The 18492-nt window shown below is 35.5% G+C and overlaps 1 protein-coding gene and 1 pseudogene across 2 annotated transcripts; both read right to left on the bottom strand.

Annotated features, from left to right (window-relative positions):
* Positions 1 to 225: 225 nt before the first annotated feature.
* LOC147537801 (TSL-kinase interacting protein 1-like) lies at positions 226 to 6314 on the bottom strand. Of its 2 annotated transcripts, none has more exons than XM_086644088.1 (8): positions 6080 to 6314; positions 2911 to 3113; positions 2452 to 2675; positions 2099 to 2340; positions 1770 to 1989; positions 1295 to 1690; positions 602 to 724; positions 226 to 505 (listed from the first exon to the last, which is right to left on the bottom strand). In XM_086644088.1, exons 2-8 carry the CDS (start codon positions 3035 to 3037, stop codon positions 359 to 361), a joined length of 1479 nt encoding a protein of 492 aa, XP_086500214.1. In that variant the 5' UTR covers positions 3038 to 3113; positions 6080 to 6314; the 3' UTR covers positions 226 to 358. The 2 variants fall into 2 exon arrangements, with proteins under 2 accessions (XP_086500214.1, XP_086500215.1); XM_086644089.1 differs by having other exon boundaries at positions 2911 to 3124; positions 6080 to 6304.
* A 9455-nt stretch (positions 6315 to 15769) lies between these two features.
* On the bottom strand, positions 15770 to 16381 carry LOC147537800 (protein FAR1-RELATED SEQUENCE 8 pseudogene; annotated as a pseudogene).
* Between the last annotated feature and the right edge of the window lie 2111 nt (positions 16382 to 18492).

Raw genomic sequence — 18492 nt, 5'->3', positions numbered from 1 at the left:
TTCTAATCAGATATCTAAGTAGAATAGATCAATAAATAAACTGTGGTCTATGTGCTTGCCAAGAAAATTTATGGGGTAGCAATTGTATGATTTCCTCACGGAAAAGTCCTCCAAATGCTTCGATTACCCGAACAAACAAATAACGAAATCAAATCAATATATCCCGCTGACTTATGAATATAAAGAAAGAATAAATAACAGAACCATTGTGCAAGTCCACTTAAATGTTCGATAAAATTGTGTTCATTCTTTATTTTTAAAATTTAACTGTTTATTATGTTCTTTCTGTATTAATACGGAGGTCAAAGAAAAACCCGCTGGATCCTGTAAACTTCACAAATGTCTACCAATTTTACCTTCAACGGGGAGCGCCAGTATTTAAGGAAGAACTCTGAAATGCATCTTTACTAACAGGAAACAAATTACTGAAAGTTAAACTCTCCAAGCTGATAAAATGCTGTTGAGGTGGTAAAGCGAGTCCGGATAACGACCTTGAAGAATCAGACTGAAGTCCACATCATAAGAACATAATCAGATTAAACATTTAAAGCTTAGACAACTGAAGCAGAAATATGACATAAAAAGAAGTTCATCGGAGTACCCAGTTGAAATTTGTGATTCCAAGACTGCTTTCAACATCATCGAGTTTCTGCGTTTCAGGTGCCCAGGAGGCTTTATGTTCTTCAACGTCGTGGCTGATCGGTAATCCAACGCCAGCCTTCTCCTACAGTAGCTTTTGCATTTAAAATTCAGATAGAATATGCAGTCCTTCAATATTTGTGTTTAATATGGTCAAGTGGGTCAAGACAACCAACACATAATTGGTGAGACCTGACAACAACGTAGCTATTGAGGTCGAGCTATATCTTATCATTGATGTGCCAAAAATCTCAGATATCCAGTGGCGAATGGGTCAAACGAATTACCAGTGGCAACATCATGAACTCATTAGAAACTAGGCTCAAAGGTGATTTTGTGTTGGATTTATGAAGGTCAACAATACTATAATTTTGTTCTTTAAAATCCACGACTCTCAATCATACACAGCGCGCTTTCAGTCAATCAAGTTACAAGTGCGTCAAAAGAAAATAAAAAAGATAGAAAACAGAAATCGAACAGTTAAACCAGACTACACAATTGGGTACCTATTATTCTAAACTCTGTCTGCTCCAATCTTCAACTTCAAACACAACGGATTACCAAAGGAACTTTTGCGGATATCGTAGTGTTGATGGTACTCAAATTAAACCTCATAACACTGTTATAGAAATGATTAAGTGGAAAGAGAGCAAACCTCAAGAGCAAAGGGAAATTTGAAGGAATTGGACTTCACATTCTGAATGCAGGAGCCAGGACGAGCAAGTTTGGTTGAAGCTGCAACTAACTCTGAGGAGGGTGACTTTCCAAATTGGAAAGCATGGCATGTTTCTTCGGCATCTAAAATGGATGAGTGTGAGACAGGTCGTTGTTGTTGGGCTTGACGATGACCCGATATATGAGCTGCAATAGCAGCATCGAATGAATCACAACTGAATGGAGTTCGTGAGTCAATTCCTGTAGGTTTTACATCACCCTGACTGACAGCAGCATGAAGGGATGCTTCTGATAAGAGTCCCCCAAGGCTTATATTAGTTAAACTATCAGCCCACAAAGAAGATGATAACATGATGCCATCACCAATTCTTGAATCCTGGAACATCAAAATGTTCAAAAAGATCAGTTAATCTGAGAGCTGGCTTAAGAAAATAATAGATACTGCTAGAAAGTACCTGAGGTTCAACTGATCGATCCAATGGATCAATCTCACCTACTACTGCATTTTTTGTTACATCAGTAGAGACTGTCCCGTCTTCTTTATTGTCTACTTCATGTGATTCCTTCTTGACATCTTCAGTTGCTGCAGTCAAATTGTCTAGCCGACAATCCTTGGAGAAAGATGTGTGAGGTAAGTAATCGGTTTTAGGTTCTAGATGAGAAAACCATCCATACCTTGAAAGAGAAACATAAATCAGCAAGTTAACTGGATAGCCCTAACTACCATAGTAAACAACAAAAGAACTTCTCTTTTTTAAGGAGAAATTAAAAATAAACTTTAGACCTTAAGCGGAAAATAGGAGGTCTTTCAATGGCTATGTACACATCAATTGCTCTAGTATCCATGTCCTTCGAAGTCCATCTTTTACATCCAGCTACACTGTCCAGACCACTGTTGTATGGAAAAAGCATCAACTCTCCCAGCGCAATGCTTGAACTGCCCCACTTACTATTTAGATGCTTCAAAACTGATGATATCTTCTTCTTTTCACTCAAAATGAGCTCCAAGTATGGATTATGCCCATCCTATTGTACATATTTACGAATGAAAGAGTTATTAATTAAAAACCCATGTTATGTAACTTGTAAAAGCTTGTAAGTTGTAATTGATGTATTATTTCTAATCCTTAACCTTACCTTCTCCAATCCACTGAGGGTGACCTCATCTATTGGGAACAGCTGAAGCTTGAGCTTTGCACGAGATAGCCCCTTCTGTCCAATCTCTAGCTTAAGTTTAGACATATCGGTTGTATTTACAGGAAGCACTGTTCCTTTAGTTTGAAACTTCCCAGACAATGATTGAACTGTTGGAGAACATATCTGTTGGTCATCTATATCACTTGAAGTAGCGACCTGTTTCCCTGTAAAAATAGAATTAATATAGTAAATACACAGAATAACAGCGGTATCTTGTTTACTTTTTACCGAAAAGGGTATATCATTTTTCTCTTTTTCAAAAAGGGTAATCTGTAATAATTTACACGCAAATACCCCCATTGAGCAGATAATTCAAAGAATTCAAGTCAATATATGTTTGAAGTTTTGAGTAAAATATATAGTGGTAATAGCAACTTATATGATCCAGGTCAGCTGCACCTTTCTGTTGCTTCCCACGAGTTTTCCTTGTAGATATTATGGATCTGGTGCAGCCTGTGCTTGTAACTGGCACGCTGTTTGTGCAAGCCTTGCCCAATGCTTGGGTCCGCAGCCTAGCAGGTTTCATTGCTGAACCCAGCTTTTGTTCAAATAAAATAGGTGAATCACTTCCCTGTTTTCTTCAACCAGGTTTCCGGATCAAACTGCAGGTTACCTTCACATTATGAGAAATTCTTGAGATATATTTTGTAACTCACACTTGTTACATGTATAAAGAGGCACATAAGATGCATTGATGCACATGCCTCGAAGCAAAATATATGTATACCGCATCAGAACTTACACTTCTCTGTACAGTAGAGCAGTAGAGGGGTTTACGCGTCAGAAATAGTTAGTCGTCCTGAGTCTCCTGACGCAGCGAAAAACTCCTAAAAAGCCTTTAGATCTACGTTTAAGCCTTGTAGACCCCGAAACTCAGAAGAGTAAAAGAAATACTTAACTTTATTGATAAACTGAACTCAATCAAACAAGTACTAAATCCCCTTTATATAGCATTAGCGTTTCCTAAACCTAATCAAACTAGAATTAACAACTATTAAATAAATAAAATACTAAAATCTAAAACTTAGAAAGTTTCCTTAAAATATATAACTGTTGGCAATAACAATTCTCTACTAATCTAAATATTTTATTACTAAAGTAATTAAATTTAAGAATATCTAAGGTTCTTCAATTATGATCTGAAAATCTCCCTGTATCACGTCCTTTTAAGTGATAATTCAGTGAAGTTATTACTCATGTTGTCCTTTCAAGTGACAGGTGACGATTTGTTGCTCTTTCTCCTTTTTGTTCTTTAACTTGTAAAGGTAGCCAAAAGGGTAGAAGTGAGCAAAAGGTTTCATCTCTGTTAACTTTACTATAAGAAAGTTAATTGTTGTAGTACTACAAACAAATTAAAAAAAAAAAAACTAATAATACATTAAAATACTATTACTACATTAAGAAAATTTAAAACTGAAGCTACGCCTTTTTACGGCCTCGCATTGCTAAAGGAAACCGCATCGGGGTTGAAAAGAAAAACTTTATTCAACATAGGGAAACATGACAACCGGTGACCACATCTATGACACTACTTTTCCTCACAAAACACGTAAAGTATCCCATAATATGGAGAAACATTGCAATATGTCCAATAAAGACGGAATAAAGAATGAAATGGTATCAAATTGATTTAGTCTAACCGTGAGATTAACTAATACAAAAGGGTTAATAAGTTGGTTGAGTAAATTTATCAGACTTATCAACGAGTGTCTACCACTCAAATGAAACACATATCATGTGTATCTTGTGTACAGCTATTGCGGAGTTAACTAGTCACTTGCTTACTCATCTTTGGATTACCATGAAAATTTTGGAAATATCTTTGTGAAGTCAAGAAAGAAAAGATTAATTAGGAGATAAACTATTTAAGTTGAAAAGGTTAATATTGTTGGAAGCAGGAATTAGGTTTGATAATGCTCTAATAAGAAACCTAACAGAAAAGTGAAAAAGGGATCCGACATTGCAGTTGGTCAAAATATAGGGGACCAAAAGGGTGAGTTGGATCATCAGTGAAAAGGACACGGGAAATCGCATGACAGTATGTTGGTTTATATGGAACCATACGAACAAAAGATTCTGCGAATAACAGCAAGCACTTTCGAAGCAATTATCTTAGTCGCTTAAGTTATTAGACATGAAGTGCAATATGTATGCGCCAGTATGTGGATACAAAGAGCTTAAGAGTTATGATTTTCATGTTTCCTAGTAAATTTAGGATTCTTTTTATGCGACAAGCAGGCTTCCTAGTAAACAGATGGTGTTTTTCTTCTTTGTTTCGACTTTGTTGTATCCAGTATTTGTCTTTGGGCTTGAAAGTTTGTCACAGTAGATAAAAGAATGAAAGTAATAACAATCTAAAATAGTTTAAGAGAGAGTAGGAGAGACTTAGTGAGACGCATTTCATCCTTAAAAAAATCTTGTACTTTTCTATTTCATCTTTGCCATCATATAGTATGCTACCTACCAACGTGTAGCATACAGACTGACAATTTTCTCACTATTTACAGTGTAACAGTAGTTAGAAACCAAATATTGGTAAAAGTTTAAAATGTACAAATACACCAATTGGCTAGCGCCAACATCCAAACCAACCAACTACTAAATATGGCATACAAAAAAAGGTTTTATCGTATCTTTATCAAGAGAGGTTGTGACTCGAACAAATACACTAAAAAGGGATGAAGCAGTGGCGAATCCACTAGATGGTATGTGGGGGCACGTGCCCGCACAACCCAAAAGTGGTTCCCCTTCAATACACTTAGAATTTTGTGGTGTCTATTTATTAGAAGTTTGAGTTGAGCCCAAATGTGATAGTTGTTTGCATTTAAGCCCAATTACTAAAGTGGCCCATCTCTTAGAAAAATTGATAAACCCAAAATATCCCATGCACATGACCGGACACGCCTAGAAGTGGGTAAATCTCTAATTATCCAATCAATCTTTTAAGCCACACGTCACTTTAAACGACAAAGAGTAGTTTTAAGATCTAACTCCATTAAAAGAATAAAAGATACAAAACAACTAAAATTACACATACTATAATCAAATTTCAAATAGATAAGAAAACAAGCGTAACCTACATCTATGTCGTTGCTTCTATACAATCTTACCTTAAGGACAACACAAATAATTAAATAAATAATAACTACTTAACGGGAAACTAGCTTAAATCACGTTTATCGTGGTTCAAATTAGATTAACCCCTATTTATGAACCATACACATATATGATATATAACACACCTCAAAAGATATTGTATGAAATTCTGCACTCTGATCAACATATAAATCTTTATCATATTCTCTGCAAATTCCTAATTTACTAGACCCCAATAATAAAGATTATAGTATCGAATTCAGATCAGCTAGCTAAAAAAGAAACCCTAATAGCAACTTATAATTGAACAAGGTAGAAACCCTAATAGCAGTTTATAATCGAACGAGGGTTTGAAGAATAAGATAACCCTAAAAACTCATTCGCGTAAGGAAAAATTCGGGGTAAGTTAGGTCAAATTTGGATAATTTGATTTGAGAAATGAGAAAGCAATATGAAGAAATCAAAAGATTACCTCCTCTAAGAGTAGTTTCGATCTGTGTGGGGAATAAAGACACTTCCGCTTTCGTCAAAAACGCAATATGAGGGAACTGAATAAACGATGAGGAGAGAGAGAAAGAGAGAGAATTTGAAGAATTGATATGAAATAAGGCGGTTCATCCAAAATGAACTTCCCGCCTCTTTAAATTCTGATGTTTCACTAATGTGCGCCGGTGGTGCCAATGAGATTTTCTTTCTTTGTTGGGGACGTGTTAACCTATGCCGTTTAACAACTAACAAGCTGACCTTGGGTTGGGAAACGGGCAGGCCCGTTTAGTCTCGGGCACTATCACTTCTAATCGGGCCCGACGGGCTCACAAATCATTGGACTACTAGAAGTCATCGGTTAGATCGGGTCAGGCAAATAATAACATTGGTTTACACGTTGCCCGAAAGCGACCACGAGTCCAGAAGGGATTCACGAGTCGCACACCAAGCGGGCATAGGGTTACTCGAAATAAATAAAAATTAAAAAATTGTTTTTAACAATCAAAAGTTGAATTTCATTAACTTTATGGGTGAAAATTACAACAACAAAAAAAAGATACAAAATTACATTTTATGAAGATAAAAATTACAACAACAAAATTCACGGACAAAAAATACAAGATAATTACAATTTACAAGTAAAACAAAAGGACCAAGTAAATCTAAAAAAAAAAATGAGGAAAACAAAAAAAAATAACAAATAAATGTAGAATTAATAAATAATGAAACTAACATACATATGTTCAATCAAGAGACTGAACACGAGGAACTTGACTAAAGCTAGTCGGAGATGGGCTCAAGAATCCATCGTTCAAGGGATCAAACTACAACATACTCACTTTAAGTTGGTCCTACCAATCTTTGAGACAAGCAAAACACTCCAACCTTTCTAGAGTAAGACTACTCTTCTAATCACCTAAAGTTCTTTTACTGAAAGAGAATGCAGACTCGGAGTCAACAAATGTTAGGTTATGGTGTCTTCTAGTGTTTTAAGCGGAATCTAAGACATCTAATGATAACTAAGTTAAACTAGTTGTATAAATACCTTTATCGCTAGTTTTCCCTCAAACCTTCCAATTGCTTTTGAGAAGACCAAGAGCTCCAATTGTAGCTCCTCTACTTGGGACACCGAGTAATTATCTTGATCTCCAACCTTGTTGCTAGCTAGAACACCAATGGTGGTTAGATGAAGAATACCTTCTTCTTTGACTAGATAGATAGCTAAGAATTTTCTCTTTTTCTTTCTCTACTTGATGTTGTAGAGGTTGAAAGCTTCTTGAGAATTTTCCACACCTTATTCAAGTCCCAATAGACATTATATAGAAGCCTAGGTTAGAATAAAACCCTAACCAAGTTCCATAAAAACCCTTTTGAATAAGATTAAGGAAACTAGTTTCTATTTTCTAGTTTCCCTAAGAGTGTGCATGCCCCTTTTGAGCAGATCTGGCTGGCCCTATTTGGGCAGCCGGCCAGGCATGGTGGTCCCTTCTTTTGGGCCCAAAACATCCTTTTGGTGTCCCGGTCCAAAATCACTCAATTCAGGCCTTTTGAACTGTCTTTGCCGAAACTTCTTTTAGGCATTTGGACATATCTTATGGGTATCGCCTATATATATATGTCTCATCCCTCTAGTCATATCTTCTGATCAAGTTGACACTCTTTGTGTAACCCGTTGTAGGATCCAGACGAAGTTAGCCGCGAATCGTTTTGCGATTCGAGGATCGTAGTTGGTTTCTAGCTAAACAATACGATCTCTAAATCTTCCGGACTTGATGATCTTCTTTATCAATTATCCTATCCAAAAAATTGTTCGCATTGCATCCTTGATCGAAGGACATCTCCTTCAACAAAATCCCAACAAACCTAGTAAGCATGGACGAGCGGAGTAGGACTACAAGGTAAGAACACTATCTAAGTTATTAGGGATTTCTTTTCTTTTCGATCCATTAGGTACTTAACCCTTTTCCTAAATTATTAGGAATTTATTTTATTTTCGATCCCTTAAGTACTTAACCCCTTACAAAGTTATTAGGAATTTATTTTCTTCAAGCCCTTAGGGCTTGAGCCACACATTGCCTTTCCTAGTTAGTATAAATTTTCTCTTTTCAAAAACCTATCAATGTATTTTTGAAACATAAAATAAAATTTAGTCATAAAAATCCTTTGCCAGTAAAACAGCGTAAGCCCTAGTAAACAGGCGGTGTAGTAAGTCTTGATAGCAGGGACATATCCCGAAACAAGCCCTACGAAGGCAAGCCCCATCCAATTAAAAAAAAAAGTTTTGGTGGTTTGGCACGAAAGTGTCCTCTATTGGGTTATGGTGTCTCCTAGTGTTGTTAGCGGAATCTCAGACATCTAGTATGTCTAACACTAGTATCCCAGGATCTAATGCATAAGCTAATAATATAACTAAGTTAGTTTGGTTTAGAGATTACCTTAATCGTTAAATTTTCCCTCGGACCTTTCCAATTGAATGTGAAGACCAAGAGCTCCAATTTAGCTCCTCTACTTGAGACAACCGAATGATCAACTTGATCTCCCACCTTGTTGTTAGCTAGAACACCAATGGTGGTTTGATGAAAAACCCTTCTTCTTTGACTAGATAGATAGTTGGGAATTATCTCTTATTCTTTCTCTACGTAGTTGGTTTCTAGCTAGTCACTACGCCCCCTAAATCGTCCGGACTTGATGATCTTCTTCATCAATTGTCCTATTCGAAAAATTGCTCGCATTGCATCTTTGGTCGAAGGACATCTCCTTCAGTCTCCCACTTGTACTTAGAACAAGTGCAATGCTCGATTCCCGTGTCAATTTGTATCCCATCTGATACGTCACATCTTTTAGACTTTCTTGACCCCAAGCATAATTATCAATCCAAATGATTAATCACTTAATCCATTTGAGCGTGGCCACACATTTTCAGTTGCTACTCATCAAGTGGTCTTGAAATACTTTTCCTAATTTAATTAGGATGACACAATCCATTCATGTACTCCCACCTAGCTTCGTGTCTATCATGCATGACCTAGTGTCCGCCTTTATAACCTCCTTTTACGGCGCAACGTTTAGCGGAACTAAGCAGAAAAAAGAACAAGTAATCTCGAGAATAAATTTAAATAAAGGTATCGTCTTCAACTCAGAAGAATTAGAAAGTACTAGGAAGAAAAATAATTCAGGAAAAATTGTCCATGAAAAAATCAAGTAACAAGTGAGATATTTATAGATGGACGATGGAAAACAAAGGGCTCAATGGAAATCTTGGAGAATAAAGAAAAGACACCTCAAAACTTGGCTAAGTAATAAGTGACTAAGTCAGCCACGACATTAATGTGACAAGAAATGACTAAGACCTCGCACCAATAAAAGGAAGATGTATGTCCCACGCTTGGCAGAGAAGGGTATCATGGTTAGTTACCCAAAAGATAATTTAGAAAGAACGTTATATTTGAACATTGGTTTCACCATTTTCGTCTCCAATATTTCATCATGTCAATTTCCAAATGGAAAAATGAGTTGGAGGCCCAAATTTGGGGGGGGGGGGGGGGGGGGGGGGGGGGGTTGATAAGGTAACCCTAACCAAAACCCAAAATGAGAGGGAAGTCCAAACCGTCAGAAGCTGTGTGGTTCAGCAACTTGTTTCCCTTTTTTCCTTCCTCTTATACCCCTGTCAGGTACAAAAAGTTGTTTACCTTACTTATTTTGACATTTAGCATTAAATTTAGATCTCATTCTTTAAGAAAATCTTCTCTAAAAGATTATCAACATCCGATCTCTCACTCTTTAAAATTTTGCTGAAATCTTCTTGTCTCCCTGGTGTCATTTTTTCTTGAACAAATATTTCTAATATAATGAATATGGTGAAGAATGATGATTTTGATAAAAATTGAACCGTGAAGAAATCAGATCTGGGGTTATTGATTTTGGAATGGTTTGATTTCTTGAGCAAATTTGGTGAAAGTTTAATGGTGAAGAAATCTAATGGTGAAGAAATTTAGAAAACTCACATTCGGTGAAAATTTAATGTAGAAGAAGTTTTTTTTTCTTGAACAAAGATTCATGGGTTTTGGAGAAATTTCAGATATGGGTTCAGAAATAGAGCTTAATGTGAATTACAGACTTGAGGTCATCAACAACAAGAGTCCATTAATTTTTGTTTTCTCTTTCTAACTTTCTTCATCTTACAGATCTTTATTATTATATCTAGATTTTTCTGCACTAGATCGATCTAAAAAATTGTAGACTTGAAAGCTTGAAGATGAAATTATTTTGCCTCTTTTTGTATGTATGAGGATGATGATGATATTAGGAAAGGATTGTGTATTCTTTTTTTTGGTGTGTACGATGTTGTTGAGGATGATTATATGTACAGTACAAGACATTGCTTATGTATTGTACACAACAAAACGTCTTATACATCCTCCCAAAAAAGTGTAAGAAATCTGAAAAGTGTATAAGACATAACTTTATGTACAGTACAAGACGTCTGATTATGTATTATACATAACAAAATGTCCTATACTTTCTCCACCAAAAGTGTAATAAGACATAGTCATATATACTGTACATCTGTGTACAGTACATGATAAATGTCTTATAAATTTTCAGTAAAATATTTAACCTTTTGCAAGGAATGTATGGGAAATTTTGTAACCAAATTTCCTATAAATGTTCTGATTTTACGAGTAAAGCGTTTTCGAGCATTCTTCGAGTGTGCGTGTACTCTGGGATCTATGGTCACGCCGTTGACATCACGTTGGGTCGAGCTTACCCAAGAAGTGTATGCACAGTGGTTATGATTTTCACACCTTTTGGTGTCATGTGTTTACCAATCATCTGAAATCAGTACATGATTTTGGATGACAGGTACTCGCATGATCCCACATTGTTTGAAAATGCTCATCAATGTGTTTGCACTTATTGGGTAAGCTCGACCCAACGTGATGTCAACGGCGTGATCATAGATCCCACAGTACACATGCACTTGAAGAATGATCGAACACACTTTACTCGTAAAATCAGGACGTAATAAACCACAACGACGTTAGCCAACCTAGTTTTCACGTGATTCAAGGTGGAAATCTAGTTTTCAGTTATTTCATTGTAAAAAAATTTAAAATTATAATGAAATTGACGTAATTCAAAGTTAAATTTATCATCACAATAATACTTCTTGATAGACGATGTTTGTCATAATACATGCATTTTCATCTTCTTGTAACAATATATTCAATCGAGTAGCAGTTGTGCACCTCGATAAAGCAACGTACAATTGGCCATGGTTAAATACTGGGGTGCGAAGATCAACCCCCACAAATTTTACTGATTGACCTTGAGATTTATTTATTGTTATTGCATACTCTAGTTTGACAGAAAATTGACGCCTTATCAATTGGAAGCTCGAATCGGAAGACGTAGGTGATAGAGAAATCCTTGGAATAAATACTAAGTTTCCGGCTTAATCTTCATTCAAGATTCTACATTCAAGTACTCGAGACGCACATCTGACAACCATCAATCTCGTGCCATTACACATCACATCTTGTAGAGAAAGATTTTGCAACAACATAATATGACAACCAACTTTCAATTCTAATTTGAACGGTGGAAATCCAGGTGGATTAAGAGAATTTAAAATTCAGAGGGGTAGCCAGCTGTGAGGGTATAATTGTGTTGCTTCAGTTGCGCCCATTTTATCGACAACAAAATAAGTAACTTTTACTCCAAAGAATATATTTAAAGCTGAAATATTGATGACACTAACATCTTCATTACGTGCAAAGATAATGGTTCTTTCTGTCAAATATTTAGAAGAACTTGTCCCCACCACTTGTAACCCTGGATAAGTTGAAGATATCAAATATTGCAAACTATTGCATCTGTTGATAGAAGACGGCAAGTTAACTCTTTCGTCTCTACCTGATCCAACCTTCGAAAAATATAAAAGATGATGAGTAATGGATATAAAAATTACATTAGAATAGCGAAAAAATGCTTTATGTTACCAAAAGAAAATAAAATTTATCTCGAGGAAGAAATTCGAAAAATGAAGGTTTGCGGGTTCTTGAGGACGTAACCGCATGTTTGATCAAGAGTGAGGACATTAATAAAATCTCAAATAAATGATCGCCTAAGCGATGCGCCTACGATCTGCTCCCCGACTCCTTTTGGTATCACAAGTAAAATTTGTCGAAAATCACCCCGAGGGCGACTGTTATACCACCAAACGGTCTGGTATCATCTCGAACATCTTGTAGTGTACGGCTAACCACCTCAACTCAATATCTATGTTTCATAGGAACTTCATCCCAAATAATTAGACGTGTTTGTCTAAATAGATCTGCATGTGGAGTCTGCTTACCAATGTTGCATATTGAATCTTCATGCACATCCAAAGGGATATGAAAAGTGGAATGGGCAGTTCTACCTCCAACTAATAGTGAAGAAACAATAACAGAAGAAGCTATTGTGATAACAATAAAAACCCTTACACGATAGCTAGCAGCAATCGTGTTGTATAAAAATGTTTTACATGTTCCTGCTCCACCATTCAAAAAAAAAAACACCACACCTCTTTCTTTATTAACGAAATCGATTACAGAGTGAAAAGCTATTTTTTTGCCTAATTCAGACTTTCAACATTCGAACATAAGAGAGAAAGAGGAAATTTGGGAGCAAAAAGCTAAGGTTCTTCATTCTTCCCTCTTTCATCAAACTAGGTAAGATTCTAATCTCTTCTTCTATCTTTATCTATCTCTCTTACTTCTTTCTCTTTGCTAACTCAAACCGAAGCTTCATCTTAGGGCAAAAATCGAAGATAAGAGAAAAAGATGAAATTTATGAGCAAAAAGCTAGGGTTCTTCATTCTTCCGTCTTTCATCAGACTAGGTAAGATTCTAATCTCTTCTTCTATCTTTATCTATCTCTCTTGCCTCATTCTCTTTGCTAACTCAAACCGAAGCTTCATCTTAGGGCAAAAACCGAACATAAAAGAGAAAAATGAAATTTGGGAGTAAAAAGCTAGGGTTCTTCATTAGTCCCTCTTTCATCAGACTAGGTAAGATTCTAATCTCTTCTTCTATCTTTATCTATCTCTCTTACCTCTTTCTCTTTGCTAACTCAAACCGAAGCTTCATCTTAAAGCAAAAATCGAACATAAGAGAGAAAGAGGAAACTTGGGAACAAAAAGCTAGGGTTCTTCATTCTTTCCTCTTTCATCAGACTAGGTAAGATTCAAATCTCTTCTTTTACCATTAATTTGGGAGAAATTTCTCTAATTATATGTTATAAATGTTCTGAAATTTGTATGACTTTGCCATAAATTGATTTATGTTTGTCTGATTTGACGAATTTGGGAGAAATTTGCCATATTTATATGTTATATATGTGCTGAAATTTGTGAACTTTGTAAGATTTTGCCATAAATTGATTTATATATGTCTGATTTGATGATTTTGGGAGAAATTTCCCTAATTATATGCTATAAATGTTCTGAAAATTGTGAACTTTGTAAGATTTTGTCATAAATTGATTTATATATGTCTCGTTTGATGAATTTGGATTTTGTTAGCCTAATTATATGTTATAAATGTTATGAACTTTGTGAACTTTGTGTGATTTTGCAATAAATTGATATCTACATGAGTGGTGTGATAAATTTGAGAGAATTTGCCCTCAAATAGGGTCTAATGTCATGCTATATATTATTTTGTAGGTGATGGCTCGACTAACCGAAACAGAAAGGTAATATTGTGGTTGTGTGTGTTTATTTAGATACTATTTTGATGTTATAATAAAGGTCTCTTTGTTTTTGGCAGTAGAAAATTAATGATATCGAATTCCGTAGAAGAAAAAACAAATCATATGTGCTCGCTCGAAGGGTGATCTTAAGGTGTTGCTTTCTAGAACTGAGCGCAATCCTAATCGATGGTTTACAAAGTGTCCACAAGCGGTATCATTTTTCTTTTTACTATGTGTTATATACATTATTTGAAGTATTTGGAACTATTCAAATGTGGTTACGATCATTCACTATGTGTGTAGAGAGGATTTAATGCCAAGGGATGTGGATTTTGGTGTTGGTTGGATGAACTTCAATTGTGTCCATGTGGCGATGGTCCTGCTAAGCTCATCACAGCAAATCGAAGGTTCTATTGTTGCCCAAAGTCATCTTATGATGGAAAACTCGGATGTGGTTTTCACATTTTCGAAGAAGATATTTATGATTGTGATGACATACCGGAAGCGTCTACGAGAGAAGCGACGAAATAAGCCGTATTGCTGAAAAATTGATGTCTTTGGAGTTAGAATCTCGTAAAGCTATGGAGCGTTACCAACAATGCGAAGAATTAAAGAAAGATCTTATAAAAAGCGCCGAGTTGAAGTTGAAAAACATTGGAAAGATTTAGTTAACTATATAGTTTTGATACTTTTATGTTGAAAAACAAGATTGTCTCTTTTGTATTCCTTCTTATATTTCACTTTTACAATCTGATTGAGTTGTGTTTAATGTACAAGGTATATATGGTCAGATATTGTTATGTATGAAATTTGGTGTTGTTCTGTATGAAATTTGGTATTGTTCTTTATAAAAGTTGGTATTGTTCTCTATGAAAGTTGGTATTGTTCTCTTTAATTGTCATAGAAACAAACTTAACATAAGCCTTGAGAAAAAACTTTAGTATACTAACAACGGTTTATTAGTCCAGAATTAAATGCAGCGACAGGTAATGAAGTTTCCTATGTCTTTCTTGATGAATGATGGACCAGCTTGTGCTAAAGTCTCTTCTCGAGAAGTTGTCTTGATGAATGATGGACCAGAAAAACCATATCACAGTAGTAAGTTCCATTCTTTCATGCATCCAGAAAACCATTAAAAAGTTCCATTCTTTCTCTATGAAATCTGACTATTCACCACTGTCATGTTCAGATTACACCACTGTCATGTTCAGATTACACCACTGTAATCCTACTTATTCAACTTCTCATATATAACACATTCTTCTAATATATAACACATTGACAAGTGATATTGTCTTTTTTCTATGTAACCGCGTCTTCTTAGTTTCATCATGGACATGAACAGGGATATGAACAAAAAGAAACAACAACATGAACAAAAAAAAAACAGCAACATGAACAAAAAAACAACAACATGAAAAGAAAAACACAGAAGTTTTGAAACACAAACTCATGAAATCCATAGACTTCCATGTACTGTCATATCAATCCATAAACACCATCAGTGCATGTCAGCATAAAATGCCCTTAAACTCAAACAAAAGACAATTGCATTTAATATCACACTCACTAGGATGAAAAACACGAAATATCTTGCCCGATCAAATTCCTTTTTCTCTGAAATTAAATACTCATACATTGTGCCGTACTCTTTAACATCTACATAGTCACAAGCAAGCTTTCCAGCATTTTCTGACCGAAAATCTTGAAACTTAGCTAGTGTGTAAATGTCTCTCATTTGTTTTCCAATCTCGAAAGGAGTCACACAAGGCAACTCAAAATTATAAGTCCTGAAGTCTTCTCTAACCTCTTTTTCAACTTTGCCCCTTAAAGCCACATTGTATTGTTCAACAAAAACCTTCAATGAGGTTTTCGCATTGACATATCCATCAAAGAACGCATTCATACTTTCACTTCGTTGGGTACTAGACATTCCCGCCTAAAAGTAAGGTTTCCTAAATATTAGAACCCATCGTTTACTCTCTCTATACATATCATCCAACCACCGATTATCGCGTAAACTGTAATGATCTATCATGTTATTCCACTTACACTCGAACTCTTCAATGCTAAGTGTGTCATAAACGATATCATGCAACGCAGTATTTATCTTCTTGTAGTCTTTGTAGCTACTTAGTTTCTGCGGTATCTTCTTCATTATATGCCAAAGACACCATCGGTGTCTTGTATTAGGAAAAACCTCTTCAATAGCACACCGCATAGCTTGATCTTGATTTGTAATAATACCATCCGGAGCCTTACCATCCATACAATCAAGCCAAGTCCTAAACAACCAACTAAACTTCTCTGTATCTTCATTAAACAATAAACCACCACCCAAAAGGATTGATTGTCCATGATGATTAATGCCAATAAAATGAGCAAAAGGAAGACCGTACCTATTTGTTAAGTAGGTTGTATCAAACGTCACAACGTCGCCAAATTCTTTGTATGCCTCCCTACTCCTCCTATTTGCCCAAAACACTTTACACAAGCAACCATCTTCGTCTAAATCCATACTAAAAACAAAACCATTACTCTTCTTTTGCATTGTCAAAAAATACTGTTGAATAGCTAAAGCATCTCCTTCTCCAAGTCGTCTAGATTTTTTTTTTTGAATATAATTTCTGCAATCTCTTTCATTGAATGGGACATTCTCATGTCCACCAGCTGCTACAACATGTTGCTTATAATTCCGCCTCACTTTAATTCATGCCATATCACTAATTTCCAATTGTCTTGCCACATGATCATTAATCTTTCGATTACATCTAAAGTGTCGAACTTTTCCGGGACTAAGAATATGATTGTGCTCTAAAAGAACACTAGTTGTTTCGTATTTCCCACGTTCATTCAACTTCGAACAGATTTTGGCTTTACACCCATTTCGACTACTAGGTTGTTGTTCAATATGATTGCTACCTACTGATTTAGTTGTCCCACTTTTCGCACAAGTCAATGTAATATATCGAACTACTCCTTTTTTTTTATTTGATCGTTTTCTGAGTGAGAAACCTTTTTTTCAACCATAGGCCAGACAAAGGGCATACATTTCATCCATATTGTTGAATTCCAAACCTACAATTGGTACTATAACTTCGCACAAGTCTTCTTTCTGTTTGCCAATGTCAAACCGAGACTGAAAATCGATTTTACCCTAGCTGTTGGAGGAAGAAGGGAATGGAATCCCGTGTTTTGGTTTTGATGAAGAATGACCCCAACTCAAAAGGCTTACAACTTGAGGGACCAATTTGTAAAATTCAGAAAACTACCCTCTCCCTCATAACACGTCATGATGCTATGCCCGGTTGGACTGCCAACTCCACCAACCCACCCACAACATTCTATTTGAACATTGGTTTCACCATTTTCTTCTCCAATATTTCATCATGTCAATTTTCAAATTGAAAAATGAGTTGGACGCCCAAATTTTGGGGGGTTAATTAGGTAACCCCAACTAAGACCCAAAATGAGAGAGAAGTCCAAACCGTCAAAAGTTGTGTGGTTCAGCAACTTGTTTCCCTTTTTTCCTTCCTCTTATACCCCTGTCAGGTACAAAAAGTTGTTTACCATACTTATTTTGACATTTAACATTAAATTTAGATTTCATTCTTTAAGAATATCTTCTCCAAAAGATTATCAACATCCGATCTCCCCCTCTCTAAAATTTTGCTGAAATCTTCTTGTCTCTCTGGTGCCATTTTTTCTTGAACAAATATTTCTAATATAATGAATATGGTGAAGAATGATGATTTTGATAAAAATTGAACACTGAAGAAATCAGATCTAGGGTTATTGATTTTGGAATGGTTTGATTTCTTGAGCAAATTTGATAAAACTTTAATGGTGAAGAAATCTAATGGTGAAGAAATTTAGAAAACTCAGATTCGGTGAAAATTTAATGGGGATGAAGTTTTTTTTTCTTGAACATAGATTCATGAGTTTTGGAGAAATTTCAGATTTGGGTTCAGAAATAGAGCTTAATGTGAATTGCAGACTTGAGGTCATTAACAACAAGAGTCCATTAATTTTTGTTTTCTCTTTCTAACTTTCTTCATCTTACAGATCTTTATTATTATATCTAGATTTTTCTGCACTAGATCGATCTAAAGAATTGTAGACTTGAAAGCTTGAAGATGAAATTATTTTGCCTCTTTTTGTATGTATGAGGATGATGATGATATTTGGAAATGATTGTGTATTCTTTTTTTTGATGTGTACGATGTTGTTGAGGATAATTATATGTACATTACAGGACATTGCTTATATACTGTACACAACAAAACGTCCTATACATCCTTCCCAGAAAGTGTAAGAAATCCGAAAAGTGTATAAGACATAACTTTATGTACAGTACAAGACGTCTGATTATGTATTATACATAACAAAATGTCCTATACTTTCTCCCCAAAAGTGTAATAAGACATAGTTATATATACTGTACATCACGTTGGGTCGAGCTTACCCAAGAAGTGTATGCACAGTGGTTCTCATTTTCACACCTTTTGGTGTAATGCGTTTACCAGTAATCTGAAATCAATACGTGATTTCATTCGAAATCAGTACATGATTTTAGATGACATGTACTCGCATGTCCCCACATTGTTTGAAAATGGTCATCAATGTGCATGCACTTATTGGGTAAGCTCGACCCAACGTGAT

This window comes from Eschscholzia californica, unplaced genomic scaffold (assembly GCF_041429995.1).
Source record: "Eschscholzia californica isolate CP2 unplaced genomic scaffold, dmEscCali1.0.p SCAF_5, whole genome shotgun sequence".
Classification (NCBI taxonomy): Eukaryota; Viridiplantae; Streptophyta; class Magnoliopsida; order Ranunculales; family Papaveraceae; genus Eschscholzia; species Eschscholzia californica.
The sequence above is the reverse complement of the archived record's forward strand: the minus strand, read 5'-3'. Positions and strand labels throughout refer to the sequence as shown.